Below are 16,021 nucleotides of genomic sequence, written 5' to 3'. Positions count from 1 at the left end.
GTTTTTAATTGATGAGCTGTAGTATTAAAACAAAAAAAAACCTCCTTTGCTGAGAACCTTTTTTCCCACTGCACAAAATGAAGAATCTGAAGCAGCAACAAGGTCCCCATGGATATCCGCTACTTAATTGTCCCAATTCTTGTTGAGTGCTGCTGTTTTTTTTTGAAAAGTGACATGTCTCACTCGTAGGCCATCATTCTTGCATCATTTGTCAAGCCTAACAGAACTTCAGATGCTTGTGTTTATATAATTGTTAACCAACATTTTTATTCCAATTCCCTTTTAATGTATATGCATGCCTTTTGTGGAAATGATATGCCACTTTTATAGGCTTTGAGAATTATTTTTAAGATCATCCTTGATTACATCGCTTTCTTTCTAAGATTAAGGTACCAATCAGGTTTGTTTGCTGTTTATTCCTGAGAAGGACAACTTCTTAAAATATTTTGACTATATTGGACTGTGGTAAGAATGGAAGTCAATGATAGCAGTTTATGCAGGTGTGTACAAAAAACCTGAAATTTAATTGATTCTAAATTGACCAATACTTTAAAGTGTTTCTTGATAGGAGTCTACATGCTCTTGAAGGATAGGGACATAAACATGATAGTTCTTACCCAAAGTTATAGGTGTCTGACAGACAAAATCTGAAAAATTATATATTTTCAATTGCTAAATCTCCATAATGATATTTTGTTTTTTTTTAAAATGCATGTGCTGCACTTGTAAATCTGTTTAGAAACAAAATATGCATATTATAGAACCAGTCAGCACAAAAAATAACTATTAGGCCCATTTTACCTGTGCCAGCTTCTTGAACTATCCAATTAGCCTTTTCCCATAGTGTCAAATTTCTTGCATTTGTATCCAGTTCTCTTTTTAAGGTTATTAAATATTATTTCACTGCTCTGTCAAGCAGTGCATTCCAGATCATCATAACTTACTTGTTCCACACTTGTACCACCTTCTGAGAAAAAGTTTCTCCTAACTTTTCCCTGAATGATTGCCTTCTGTTTTTAATATGATATCTTCTTATGCTCAACTCCCCTCTTAGAAATTTTTGTTTCCCATCCATCTACCTATTCCTTTCAAAATCCTAAAATTCTTAAATTGCCCTTTAGACTTCTATATTCTGGAAAATACAAGTCTATCATCATATTCTCTAACCATTGGAGCCATAATAATATCTCCTTTAAAGTATAGTGTTTGAAATTGGACGTAGTGCTCCAGCTGGAACCTAATCAGTGGTTTATAAATGTTTGGCATAACTTGCTTTGTTTCTATGCTTTTTTGTTCTTCACTTCTGATCCCATAAGCTTTGCCTAAACAGCTTTGCTACTTATCTTGCCTCCTTCAAAATTCTGTGTACTGATTCCTATCGACGAGTTCGTGGCTTTTTCTGACAAGCTGATTTTTGTACAAGAATAATTCCTGTGGAGCTGGGGGAGAAATTTCCCTTTTTTGTTATTGAACACGTAATCCAGTATTGTAGGCAGATTGCAAAAGGGACAACCACACCAGCTGCAAGCAGACAACCAAAATGATTTTATTATTTCATCATCAGGGCAGCTGGAGCAACAATAATAAATTTAGGTTATTAAATTATAATTTAAAGAAATCCATCCAAATATTACGTAAAAATGCCAAAAATAATGCATGTGGACTCTATAGAAAACAGTTGGTTATCATTTAACTTGACTGCTTTTTAAAAGTCCTATAATTTAGACATTGCTAACATTTAACAGCTATTTTTTTCTAATTTTGCTCTGGAGTTTTTCAGGCTTTATTAATGTTTTCTTTCCAAACGCAATTAAGCAATTCCTCCTTTCTGAGAGGCTGGTATGAAGTCTTGACTGTTAAGAAAAAAGTATTAACGTTAAAGTTATAAGAAATGTGACAGTTTACTGACATTTATAAGCTGATGCAGAGGAGACCACATCGGGAGCAGTAGCTGCAATAAATTAGGTTGAAAGAGGTGCAGATGAATCTCTGCTGGATCTGGAAGGATTGTGAATGAGGTGCGGGTACAGGTGTTTGTCCAGCTCCAAGCTTGTTGACTCCCAATGTGATCTCCTCTAAATCAGGGAGACCAAACACAGACTAAGGGACCAGTTCACAGAGCATTTGCGCTCTGCACGCACCAACCAACCTGACCTTCAGGTTGCCATCCATTTTAATTACCGTCACCACTCCCATAGTGACATGTTCACCTTTGGCCCCCTCCACTGTCAGTGAGGCCAAATGCAAACTGGAGGAACAACAACTGATATTTTGCCTTAGCAGCTTCCAGCCCAAGGGCCTGAATATTGACTTCACAAGCTTGAAAATCCCTCCACCCCCAGCCTTAACCAATGTCCCGCCTCCCTGACCTGACCATCTTCCTACTCACCTATCTGCTGCATCCTTCCCACTGATCAATCACAATAACCCCTTAACTGCATCCACCTATCACCATCTCCCTACCTTTCCCCAGTCCTAGCCCCCTCCCTCTATTTATGTTTGGGCTCCCCTCACCTTCCCCAGTCCTGAAGAAGGGCTTTGGCCCAAAACATTGACTTTCTAGCTCCTTTGCTGTCTGACCTGCTGTGTTTATTGAATCTGGCTTCCAGCATCTGCAGACCTTACTGACTCGAACTCAGAGACTAACTGATGTTGGTCGGATTCTCAATGGAGGCAATATGAAATCTATTTCTTACTTGTTTCCCTCATTGCACCATCCAGATGTGGATTTTCTAAATACATCTCATGAAACATAAAACACAGATCTGGGGATTGTTAAGAATGTTGCTATCATAGGCTTATTCCTTTTGACATCAGAAAAGTGAAAAGTTCTTGAACGGTGCCCAACCAGTAACGGACAATGTTGAGGCTTGCCTGTGTCTAAAACTAGCATATAGAAAGTATTCCAGAAGTACTTATGGGTTCACTTTATGGGTATAATGGAATGACTTCTGTATGAATTAGTAAATACGGCTTCAGGTGTTTGAGTTTGACTCTGAAACAAATGGCAAGCAAATCCATTCCATGTAATTAAGGATTTTGAATGTCTTATTTTTAACCAGCAGAAATCAGAATTTTTTGCCATTTGGTAGATCTCCAATTTTTGGATCACAGAGTTCATTTTTATTTCCAGACTCATCTGACTGGGAGAGATGTTGCTCATCACCTTTGTCTTTAATCTGGACTGCTTTTGACTTACAGTTAATCAAATTACCAAATAAAACTGAAAGAACTGTAAATCCGGAACAAAACCAGAATTTGCTAGAAAAGCTGAGCAGGTCGGGCAGCATCTGTGAAGTAAAATCAGAGTTAATGTTTTGGGTGCACTGGACCCACAAAAGCTAACTCTTGATGTTTCTTTACAGATGTTCCCAGACCTGCTGAGCTTTTACAGCAACTTCTGGTTTTGTAATTAAATTACTACATTGACAACTTCCTTTTTGTGTCATTAGGAGATATAGGAAGCTGCTGCAATGTGCAGCATCCAAAATACATTCCTCTACATGGCCATCTTCCTGATGCCACTTCTTCTGTGCAAATGACAATGACAACCACTGGTGTGGGTCAGGTCGATTTCCTCAACTAATATGAGGCTCCACTGCCAATGAATGTGACCCCCAACACAATCACACCTGCCACTTGGCTTGAGGCTCCAGCCTCGACCCCATGATAAAGCTCTGGCTTGCTGTGGTTTGAGCCCCATCCTGTCCTTGGCAACAGTCATCACTTTCCATCACCTCTGTGTCAGCCTCCACGGGGACCTGGCACTAGTCAGTCACTCAGTGATGGAATAGGTAGTGCTTCCCAGATCATTCGGGCCCAATCTCATTTCCCCGGCTCGCCCTTCTCCAAAGTACAGATGCAAGTGACAACTGGCCAAGCACCAACAACAGCTGCCTGCTGACAACAAGGGCAAGAACAGCGATTGAGTCTGGGAAAAGTGGAGAAATCCAGGTGGGTGAGAGTAGGGGACAAGTTGAATGGATCTGGGTGGGGAGGCAGGGAAGGGCGTTGTGGGTGGGGAGGGAGAGTGTGGGTGAAGGTTGTAGAGGGAGGAATGAGTGAAAGGGTGTTTGGGAACAGGAATTGGTGAGTAAATGTGAGACGGTATTTGAGTGGAAGGGGAGAGGAGTTCATCACAGTGAGTGCGTGGTTTTGGAGTTGTAGTGCTTCTCTGAGCCTTCTGTCACCATGGAATATGGAGAGCTTAGCTGAAACCTAAAGGAGTAGATAAAATAACATTTTAGTTCTTCAGGAACCTATTTTCATTTGTATGTGTGCAAATTAACTTGCATCTATAAATGTGCAAACTTTGATACTTATATAGTAAGTGTTACTGAGCTGCTTTGTACTTGTTGGAGTTACATTAATCTTCAAGAGCATTTTAAATATGTATTTTGTCTTTGGACTGAGAGTGATACTAGCAAAGCCATTATTTTGTCCCTATTCCTACATACCCTTGAGAAGGTGGTGCTCCAGTTAAAATGAGGTCACCTTGGAAAAGGATTATGAAGAACTGCTGTAATAGTCCTTTGCTTTGCTCTGCATGTCAATAACTCAGCAATATCAAGTTCTGTTTTTTGTAAGAACTTCATTCTGTGTTAGTTGCTCTAGTGCTAACATGTGAGATCACATTGGAGTTTTGATGCAAATACATTGGTCCATATTCTTGACTGTGTTTGAAGTTAACCAATGGGAACACTAAACTAATAATTCTCTGTACATGGAAACTAACTATTCCATTTATTTGAAGTGAGCTAAGAGCTTGTCAATTTCACAAATGACCATTGAAAAGTCCTATAGTTACATGATTTCTTGTCACAAAAAATCAGATCTTTTTATCATTATTTTCACACCATTTTGTCTTCAGCTACACTCATCCCTGAGTTAGGTACATTCTATGAACACGTTTTTTTAGTTGTAATATCTCAGAACCCCAAGTGGCAAACCTAAAGGCTTAATCTGAAAAACTACTTTAAGGTGTGTATGACATTCTTTATTTGGAATATTTGCTGTATTATTTAGGCAAATTCTGTATTTTCTAATCCTGCCTAACAAATTCAGAAATATTATTCCAAAAGCAGTCCACTAACTACAGTTGACTGTAATGTGCAAAAACAAAATGGAAAGCAAAATTATTATTGTTTTAATTTTTTATAGCTTTGCAAAGCTGCCCTAAATTGCATAAACACTCATTGTTAATTCCTTGGATGGCTGAATTTTGAACAAACAGGCAATTTGTTGTTTTGCATTGTTTTTATTGCACAGAAAGGTTTGTTTGGATGACCCTAGGATAACACACATCCATCTCTGAAGTTTGCAGTATTGCTGCTCATTCATTTTACCAAGATAAACATCTTGATTGTGTTCCATGAGATCGATAAGCAAGCCATTGTACATCTTCCAAAATGATGACTGTGATTGTTTCATATCTCTTGTCTTTATTTTTCTTTCTTCCAAAGAAGTGCTTAACCACATTAAATAAAAACTGAAAGAACTGCAGATGATGTAAGTCAGGAACAATAACAGAAGTTTCTGGAAAAGCTTAGCAGGCCTGGCAGCATCTGTGAAGAAAACATCAGCGTTAATGTTTTGGGTCTGGTGACCCTTCCTCAGAACTGAGCTTTTCCAGTAACTTCTGTTTTTGGGCCTAACCACATTGTCAGAACACCCCAGTTGCTGCAAATTTTACGTTTATCTGCTTTATTAAAAATGAACTATCTGATATCAAAGTAGGAAATGTGTGGTTTCGAATTTTAATGCCATTGACTGAGATTGCCCTTTTGTAATGAAAATTCCACATACAGCTAAAGGAGCAGAGAAATATAAATGCTCATGAAATAGCTTCACTGCAATGTTAATTAATGTGCAGTTTTGCTTCTCTGCTTTGTTCCTTACTGTAGGTGGTTTTTTCATTGACAATCCCTATTACCAGCCTCGGGCCATCGCACCTTTTATTATTCACTTGGGTCCTCAGGATTTCGACTCTGACTTCTAGAACCATCAGGTTGTGCGACTTGAAAACTTATTTTTATGTTAGTTCGGCTGTGGGCTGGGCAAAAAAGGCAGACTGTTTCATGGTCATATCTCTATCCAGCCCTTGCACGAATAACAGTCATTGGAAGTAGCTTACTTTAAATTTTTAGAGTTCACGTGTTTAAGCCAAAATCATGAGCATTGTTTATCAATGATTCCAGCAATTAGAAATTTAAACTGTATAATAAAGTTGATTCTCTTTCCCTACTCCTCCATTTTAATATATATTAATCTTATGCTGTTTCATTTAGAATTCGCATTTGAGACAATTACATGTATTTGTTTTCGTACTTAAGTAAAAGTTATTGTGAATTTGACTTGCTTTGTCAACTCTGCTGCTAGTCATTTGCTTAATGGGTTCAACACTTAAAATTTTGAAATGAAATGTCATAATACATTGTAAAACCACCAGATTATTAGTCTTAAGTATTGTGCAATACAAGAGTAACACTGAATCAATCCTTTATTTACAAAGTCGTGAGCGTTCTCTATTATCGATTAATTTAAATGCTAGTGACTTGGTGTTTTCCTTGATTTATTAATACAGGGTTTAAAAAAAATTGTAAAATAATTTTCTAAATTTATGGTGGCTGGGCACTGTTTAAAGTAGTTGTTTAATTTAAGCAAAATGTGAAAGCTGGGCAAAGCTATGGGCTTTATGTCCAACAAGATACTTGAAATCCAATCAAAAGTATTTGGGAATGACCAAGATCAGCACAACAAAGGGCAAACCAATTTTCATCAATAATTGACATCTTCTACAAGAAGGCTGATGAACAAATATCAAACTCTTGGAATTAATATTGAAACAGTGGCCAGTGCTTGAAATGTGTGTTCATTAGCATTTTTGTTATCTATAGAGCTATAATTTATACTACACTCCTTTTTAAACTGTTGGAACAATAAATCCCTTTGAAAATGTCAGTTTTTATAATAGCCATCCAAAAACAAATGCTTCGATGTACATTAATTGTTAAAAACTAGACTTGCCTCAACTCCATTTAGTAACTTGCCTCAGTCCACTTTTAAATTTTAAGTTTCAGAAGTGAAGTAACATTTTGGTTTCTACATTCAGATTCATGTAGTAAGTATAACAGTTCAGAATGTATTTAAAAACTTCATTCTGTCGGTGGTTTTGATTGAACCCTGCTTGTCTGCAGTATCCAAGCTAGTTATAAGTTGCTTCACTATTTTGCTGATGAAATTGATGCTAAAACCATACGTAAGCAAGTAATATCAGCAATGATATCCCATGAATGAAAAAATTATTACACAGTATGATTTGAAAAATCGATAAGTTGTCAACAAATACATCACCTGAAAGTTGGAAATGGCTAGAAATAGACCATAGAACATAGAACTAGAAAATTCATTAAAAGAACACGTGCCATAGTGTTCCTGTCAGATTATCTTCCCTTCACTTGAGTGCTTGTAAAGCCTCATTATGAATCATTACTATTTATAATGTTCTCCATTTGGCCCCAGAAAAGACCTGCAAAGACTCTTTTCGCATTTTATCATCTTTTGTGTGGATTGATAGGTTCTTTCACAGTCCTTTTGAAAGTTAAATTTGAATTTGCAGACAACATCACAAAAGTTTATCTTTTTCCTGAAGTGTCACATTATTGCTTGCATCTCAACATTTTCTCAACAGGGTTGTTTTAGAAAATCTCACTTCTTTCTGCTCATATTCCCTCCAGTTGAGGCAAGCTTTTAGTTCTAAAGGTTGACAGGTATTCTGTTTTCTATTCCCTTGATAACACTGACATTTGTTGCTTTCCAACAAACAGTTCTTGATTCATCAAAATGGCAAAAGCAAACAATTTATTCATTGTAAACAGATCCTGCGGATGTACAGAAGTTTTGCAGTTGTACCATCGACTCTCATCAAACCTGGGAGAATTCTATAAAGCAAGCATCATTCTGCGGTTTTAGCATCAAATATTCACTGTCTCTTCCAGAATTAGTCAGAAGGCTGATGAATCGCTGGGTTCTGCAGTGGTGCTAATTCTCATCATAATGCAATTGCTAATGTATCAGACTTCCTTAACCTTTAAGTGATCTTTGGAAGCATCCACACTCCAAAATAGATATTCTGACCTTATTGCCAGTTTGATCCCAATTGATACTCCTACCACATACAAGGCAGAAGGGACCATTTATCCCAGACACTGAAATTTTGTTTGTTGAAGGGCCCTCTTTAAATAATGGATGAGTAATTTGGAGACTTCAACTCAAATTATAATACTACATAGTACTGTCAGACAACAGTGCTGCATCTGAGGAGTGTTTTACTAACTCTAAAGAAAGCAAGTAATTACTTTAAGTAATTTGCAAACTCGAAGCCATGATGAGACAGATGAATGAGGGTAAGTGCAAGCCCACTAACCTTTTACTGTATGCCAGTTGAAGTGCTTCTAATGTGTTTAAAGCTTATGTATGCATTATGTCATTGGTAAGCAACAATACATCAAAGTTATTAACCAGATAATATTAACAGCAGTTTCACTTGATTTAGATACTTAACATGCTGAAAGTAGTTTTATTCTAATTTTCTTTTTAAAATCACAAGCATACAAGTTTCATTTCTTTCAATTCTATTGAGGTACAAACTTGAAAATGACATTCTTAAAAACACTTAATGGACTTGTGCCAACCAGCTCTTTTTCCCAGTGTTGCTTAATAATTCCAGGAATTTACATTATTGAACTTGGTGGAAGATTTAAGCAAAATCAAATCAACAGTTTTCCACGCATACAAGAGTAAAGCCAAACAGAAAATGTGTCTGTGTTCAGGCTAGGAGGCATTAAATTTGCACTTGCTCATTGGATGAGTGCAATTTGAATGAACCCTTTTATCAAGTAGCAGTTGGCTCAGTTCCTCTCCTACCAACAGTCAATGTGAAACTTATTGCTGAAACGATGGCAAGCAAAGTACCCATCTCCACAAAGAGAGAGTATTCTGGAGCGTTGGGCTGGGATAATCTACCAGCTATTAGTGTGAGATACAGAAGCACTACTGTTAATCTGTGCAGAATGAGTGTCCCCCTCCCCCTAGCCCGCTGCCACTTTTTCTTTTTCTCTTTATTACCTAGAGACAGATTTGCTAAAAATCTCTACAAACCCCAGTTTTAAAACCACTGATTTAACTGGCATCTCGAAGGAATAAGTCATATTGCATACCTGTCAAGACAAGACAATTTTTTTGAAGGGCTGCTTCATTTTATCTTTGATTCGCCTCTTTGCAGCTCAAGCCTTGCCTAAAAGTAACTCTCGTTCTCATTGACAGTGATGAAGCATGCAGCCGTTTCTGTTGCTCTGCATGATTTTTACTTGTTCGAGTTACAAAGAGAGAAATCTGTTGAGGTGAAAATAGGTGGCGGGGTGGGGAGCCGGGGGCAGAGTACACATTTAAAGACCTTCAAAAGGCGCCAGAATGTGAGCTATTACCCTCTTAGGTAATGAATGCAATTTGTTAGGAATATAGATTTCAAAGATTTCTGGGGGAGCATTGACGTGCAATTGATGCATCTGCAGGTTAGGCATTTGTTAGGTTTGTGTGTCCGTTAAAATGAGGCGCCAAAGATTATTTGAGTGATTAAGTAACCGCAAAGGATTCTTTCTCTCACCCTGAAGTCAAGAAACTTTTGTTAATCCAGTCTCTTTCCAGTACAACAGTTGCTCAAGTGTTGAGGCCTGGAAAGTGGTATAACACTCATTTGACACAAATAATGACTTTGCAAAAACCAGGATAAAATTTTTATTCGTCAAGATTGAGCTTGATGCTATGCCCCCCCTATGCTAGGTTATTCATGTAGCAGGACTTGCGTAAGTCCAGAAAAAAACACTTTTTTGTAAAATATCTTGCTGTGTAATACACCCTTCCCTAATGTCCCAAGGAGATGTCGGTAGAATGTGTTAAATAGGAAAATTAGAGGAATGAAGAGATGTTGCAGAACTAAAGGAGAATACAGAGGAAGCAATTTTTTTTTTGATATTGTTCTAAGTATTGTACTTGGGTTTTGAAGTGGATCTGCAGAAATATGTTCTGAGTTGCTGTTCGAAGGCAAAAGATTTTGTTGTAAGCAGTTTGAAGCGTCTTGACGAACATTGACATTTCGGAATTTCTGAAGGAGGGTCCCGATCTTTCCTGTTCCTCTGCTGCCTGGCCTGCTGTGTTCCTTCAGCTACGTACTCTTGTCTCAAATTAGGGTGTTGTGGCAACAGTGCAAAATTTGTCTCCCATGTAATTGATAATGCTTTCGAGGCTCCTTATCATCTTAAGCAGCTTGTTCAATAGCTCTGACATGAAATATTTTAGTCCAAGGATATATTCGGAATAATGGTAGGTTGACACAGGTCAGTCAAGTCAGGCAGTGTGTGTTGAGTTACACCACTACTGGAATGTTTCTATCCCTGTTCTGGATGGTTACTGCAAATTTCTGTTTACTTTAAAAGCATTTATTTGCTGTGAAAATGGGGAGGGTTGTGCATCTATACTTGTTGAGAACTGTTTATTCCAATGTCTAAACCGGTTAATAATCTTCACCGTTCTGAAATAAATATTGCTGTCATGTTTCATTTATCATCTATATTTGACATCAGTTATATCATGTTAGAAATTTAGATTTTCATTTGTCATTTTCACTGACATAAGCATTCTCAACTGTATGTTAATTTTCATGCCAGTCAAGATATTGTCATTATCTCATTTAAAATGCATATTGTAACTATACTATGCGTTGAGGACCAGAATAAATTGGAATTGTGCCAAAATTAGTTTTTCCAATATGAGTTAACACTTCCAAATAGGCCAAGACTGGAGCAGTCAAAATCTGTATATTGGCTTCGTGAAATTCCAGATTTTTAAAGTTTTGGACTGTACTCATAGTTCATTGCTGTCTACAACATATGACATTACTACATTGCTACAGCATGTATTCTAGCTCAATCTCAAGAGGTGGTAGTATATTGGTAATGTTATTGGAACACCAATCCAAAAACCCAGGCTAATGTTCTGGGAAAATGAGTTCCAATCCCATCATGGCAAATTATGAAATTTAAGTGTCGTTTTAAAACTTTGGAGCTTAAAAATAGCTAATTTAATGGCACCCACTTAAGCACTGTTGATTATTGTATACCCTTTAGGGAAGGAAATCTGTCATCTTTAGCTGGCATGGCTTATGTATGACTCCAGATCCACCCATTTGTATTTGGCTCTTAATTGGGCATTTAGAGATGGGCAATAAATGCTAGCCTAGCCAGTGACACCTTCATTCTGTTTAATCAGTTTTTAAAAACAACATGTGAATTATGCAATGGCTCCCCTGCTATGTACCAGAACTTCTACGGAATGATGTAAATGCAGCTGTCTCAGAATCAGTATTCATGGATCCAACAGTAAATTTCTACCATTTTTTGAAATGTCTAGCGTTTCACTTCTAGTCTGTACTGTCTTTCATGCTGTATTTCTGTGCCATTCTTCCATTTTATTATGGTGGAATGCTTCTTGACTATGACACAGTCAGGCTTGCCACAGAAGTAGATCTTCTGTTGGAGAAAGCAACAGATCTAGCAATTGAAGTGTCTGGTCATTTGGTAGAACATAATTCAAGTTTTGGTGAAAAGTATACATTTTTATTGAAGTTTCACTTTACACTTATCAGGACAATTTCTAAGAAGTATCAGTGTTTAGGGGAAAGTGCAGCTGGATGAGAGGAGAGCATTGGTTGGCAAATGGACTTTGGTTGTGCTGTTATCGTGTGTAAATGTTTTCCTATTACTTTGGCATTTCTTTGAACTGTCTGATGAGTTGTAAGACAAAAAGCTTTGATAAAATGTGTCCTTTTTCAACCACATTCTACTGGTCGTTCCTTCCAAATCATGATGTTGTGCAATTTATGTTTAATGTCCTACTTGTTGTAAAAGGTAAGCACTGAAAAAATGTTCCATCTAGTTTTAACAATCATTAATTGTTCTTCAGTGTTGTTCCAAATTTGTGTGTAAATGCATCCACATTAGATTAAAAGAATAACCTAACATATTTCATGTTGGCAAATGGCTTATTATAGCCATGTTTGAATACCATCAGCCATGTTTTTGAATATGCTTTGAAACGATGCCCAGTCACCTTAATCTACAGTTTATGCAATAATTTGTTATAATTGAATACTTCTCAGTTGTAAGCTAAAGCACAATTCTAATTCAGCAATACTTCTCTCAGGGTAATGAAGGGATTTGAAATGCTGGTTATAGATCTGGACTTTCTAAATCCCTACCACGATGTAAATTAAATTTTCAAATGCACAAATCAGGGCAGTAAAATTACCAAACTCTTCCAAGATAATTACCTTGATGTAATCAATTAGCTTTCCATTTGTTTTTGAATTTAATTTACAGAAAGTACTTTTGAAGCGTCAAAGCTTGCCTTTTGAGACTATTGGTAGATATACACCATGAAATATATAACAATATGAAAGTATGTTCATCTAGGTGAAAATTACAGAGGAAAATTAGTCTCGATTGTCAAATGTATGTACTTAGAAGTGATAAAGGCTAGGACACTACTTTGAGGTAAAAGCTTATTTGTGTTATTAAATGTTTATGGAAGTGTGTATAGAAAGAAGAAAGGCAATCACCAGTTTAATAATGAACATAAATTATAGTGTATATTTTTTTGTTGTACGCAATTTTTTGTCACAAATAACTGTGCAACACAGCCAGTACTTGCATTTTGTAAAATAAAATATCACAATTTAAAATTGTGTTGAGTATTTTTGGAAAAGTTGAAGTAAAAGTAGCCTGATGGTCAATTCCCCTTACGGAATATTCTTCAAATGAGCCTTCATCGGTATTGAAATGCTGGATTTTTGCACATGAATGGAAATGTTATCCAACAGTTAAGTCTATTTCCAAAATTCTGAAAAAATACTGTTTGTACAGAATTTACATAACTTCAATGAGATTCACTAAAACCACTCCACAACACAAACATTTTTGTTGCCTTTCTATTGAGCATGTTATATTGAATGTTTTCAGTGTTTTGAAGTGAATCCAACTAAAGTGACTAATTGGATACCACCATATATAACCTGCTGGGACAATATCACGAAAGAAGATTAAAATAATATTTTAACATATCTTCTGGACATGAGGTCTCTCCTATGGACAAAATATTAAATGAGTAACATTCTGTTCATCTTAAAAAAGAGTTAACGACTCATCAATGTGGAGAGGTTCGAGCCATGCATTCAACCCGATCTTTAGCCCCAAAAAGCAAATGTGCAAAAAAATGGAAAGAATCAAATGGTCTTAGAAAATAGCACACTATTAAACTCATTTGTGCTGACCATTTTCAGTATTTTGAGAAATGTAGGTTGCATACCAACTTCTGCCAAATCATGCTGTAATAGAGGGTGTGCTTGTAGTTTTTTTTACTTGGTGAGGGGAGAGAGGAACAATGTAATTAATAGCTCAAATTACATAGTTCCCATACTAGATGGTAAATCCAAAACATGAAATTGACTAGATCACTGCATATCCCATTATGCAACTCTTTGCATTTCATATAAAAAGTTAGCTTTCAAAACAACCAAACTATGTGAGAAAAATATAGAAGTAGAAATAATGAATGAACGCTGCATTCAGCATGGACTTAATGGCACTTCATACTTTTGCTCATCTTTTGATTTGACTCGAACTGTTATTTAAGATGTTCAGAAAACCAAATTTATACCTTTGACTATGAATTAAATGAAAGCAGGTATGTACAAATTTGACTGTCACAGGGCCATCATATTTCTGAAAGGTGCACTCAATTGTACTATGAACTCGTTATTGAACACTATGGAGAGTTATCTTGCTCAGTCACTTGCTAGTACAGAACATAAATATTGCTGAAAAGAGATGCGCAGCCAAAACTTTTTGTACACACATCAGGACAAATGTAAGAATGCCAAATTTCAACTGATTACAGCAATTTATGTGACCATAAAGAAAAGGCTACTGATTCTTTGAGAAGTCAACTCTGCTGAGAAGTGGAGGAAGCAGTGGACATGTTTACAGGTAATTGAAAATAAAAGATGAAAAATTTGAACATCTTGCTTTTTGTTTCTAGAGAACCAGTGCTTGCATACATTATTCTAACAAATATGATCAGCCACCTTGAAAGTTCAATTGATTATTGTGACTTTGTTACTGTAGCTATTAATGTCCACACAATTATTCTGAAAATGTTAACCAATTGGTGGAATTATATTTTACAGTATATATTAAGCTTTGCAAGTTTTTAATACAGTACAGTAATGATTGATTACAGCCACACTGCAAGTGCAAAGTTGTTCAGTTGTTAGTTGGGCATGTTGCTTTTTTGAGTTCATGGCAACATTCCTATTAGTTGAAAACACTTTGTGTGTTTCCACTGTAGAACAGTAGCATGAAATGCTTTAGAGATAATAGGAACTGCAGATGCTGGAGAATCCAAGATAATAAAATGTGAGGCTGGATGAGCACAGCAAGCCAAGCAGCATCTCAGGAGCACAAAAGCTGACGTTTCGGGCCTAGACCCTTCATCAGAGAGGGGGATGGGGTGAGGGTTCTGGAATAAATAGGGAGAGAGGGGGAGGCAGACTGAAGATGGAGAGAAAAGAAGATAGGTGGAGAGAGTATAGGTAGGGAGGGGATAGGTCAGTCCAGGGAAGACGGACAGGTCAAGGAGGTGGGATGAGGTTAGTAGGTAGATGGGGGTGCGGCTTGGGGTGGGGGGGAAGGGATGGGTGAGAGGAAGAACAGGTTAGGGAGGCAGAGACAGGTTGGACTGGTTTTGGGATGCAATGGGTGGAGGGGAAGAGCTGGGCTGGTTGTGTGGTGCAGTGGGGGGAGGGGACGAACTGGGTTGGTTTAGGGCTGCAGTTGGGGAAGGGGAGAGTTTGAAGCTGGTGAAGTCCACATTGATACCATTAGGCTGCAGGGTTCCCAGGCGGAATATGAGTTGCTGTTCCTGCAACTTTCGGGTGGCATCATTGTGGCACTGCAGGAGGCCCATGATGGACATGTCATCTAAAGAATGGGAGGGGGAGTGGAAATGGTTTGCGACTGGAAGGTGCAGTTGTTTGTTGCGAACTGAGCGGAGGTGTTCTGCAAAGCGGTCCCCAAGCCTCCGCTTGGTTTCCCCAATGTAGAGGAAGCCACACCGGGTACAGTGGATGCAGTATACCACATTGGCAGATGTGCAGGTGAACCTCTGCTTAATGTGGAATGTCATCTTGGGGCCTGCGATAGGGGTGAGGGAGGAGGTGTGGGGACAAGTGTAGCATTTCCTGCGGTTGCAGGGGAAGGTGCCGGGTGTGGTGGGGTTGGAGGGCAATGTGGAGTGAACAAGGGAGTCACGGAGAGAGTGGCCTCTCCGGAAAGCAGACAAGGGTGGGGATGGAAAAATATCTTGGGTGGTGGGGTCGGATTGTAGATGGCGGAAGTGTCAGAGGATGATGCGTTGTATCCGGAGGTTGGTGGGGTGGTGTGTGAGAACGAGGGGGATCCTCTTTGGGCGGTTGTGGTGGGGGCGGGGTGTGAGGGATGTGTTGCGGGAGACGCGGTCAAGGGCGTTCTCGATCACTGCGGTCCTTGAAGAACTTGGACATCTGGGATTAAATTAATCTCCCACAGTTGTCATCTAATTTGATCATATCAATTTACAGCCCAGTTCGTCCCCTCCCCCCACTGCACCACACAACCAGCCCAGCTCTTCCCCTCCACCCACTGCATCCCAAAACCAGTCCAACCTGTCTCTGCCTCCCAAACCTGTTCTTCCCCTCACCCATCCCTTCCCCCCACCCCAAGCCGCACCCCCATCTACCTACTAACCTCATCCCACCTCCTTGACCTGTCTGTCTTCCCTGTACTGACCTATCCCCTCCCTACCTCCCCACCTATACTCTTTCCACCTATCTTCTTTTCTCTCCATCTTCGGTCCGCCTCCCCCTCTCCCT

At 38.3% G+C, this 16,021-nt stretch overlaps 1 protein-coding gene across 5 annotated transcripts in view; it reads left to right on the top strand.

Annotated features, from left to right (window-relative positions):
* strbp (spermatid perinuclear RNA binding protein) overlaps positions 1-12,798 on the top strand; it is a 227,828-nt gene extending 215,030 nt beyond the window's left edge. For 4 of the 5 annotated variants that reach the window (XM_048559172.2, XM_059638313.1, XM_059638315.1 and 1 more), the window contains one exon: positions 5,904-12,798. In XM_048559172.2, coding sequence (XP_048415129.1) covers positions 5,904-5,998 — 95 coding nt within the window. In that variant the 3' untranslated portion in view covers positions 5,999-12,798. The remainder of the gene's footprint in view (positions 1-5,903) is intronic. The other variant, XM_048559174.2, reaches the window with a different exon arrangement.
* Positions 12,799-16,021: the final 3,223 nt, after the last annotated feature.

Source organism: Stegostoma tigrinum, chromosome 29, assembly GCF_030684315.1.
Source record: "Stegostoma tigrinum isolate sSteTig4 chromosome 29, sSteTig4.hap1, whole genome shotgun sequence".
In the NCBI taxonomy this organism is placed as follows: Eukaryota; Metazoa; Chordata; class Chondrichthyes; order Orectolobiformes; family Stegostomatidae; genus Stegostoma; species Stegostoma tigrinum.
Note: the sequence above shows the minus strand (reverse complement) of the source record. Positions and strands in the feature narration are given on the sequence as shown.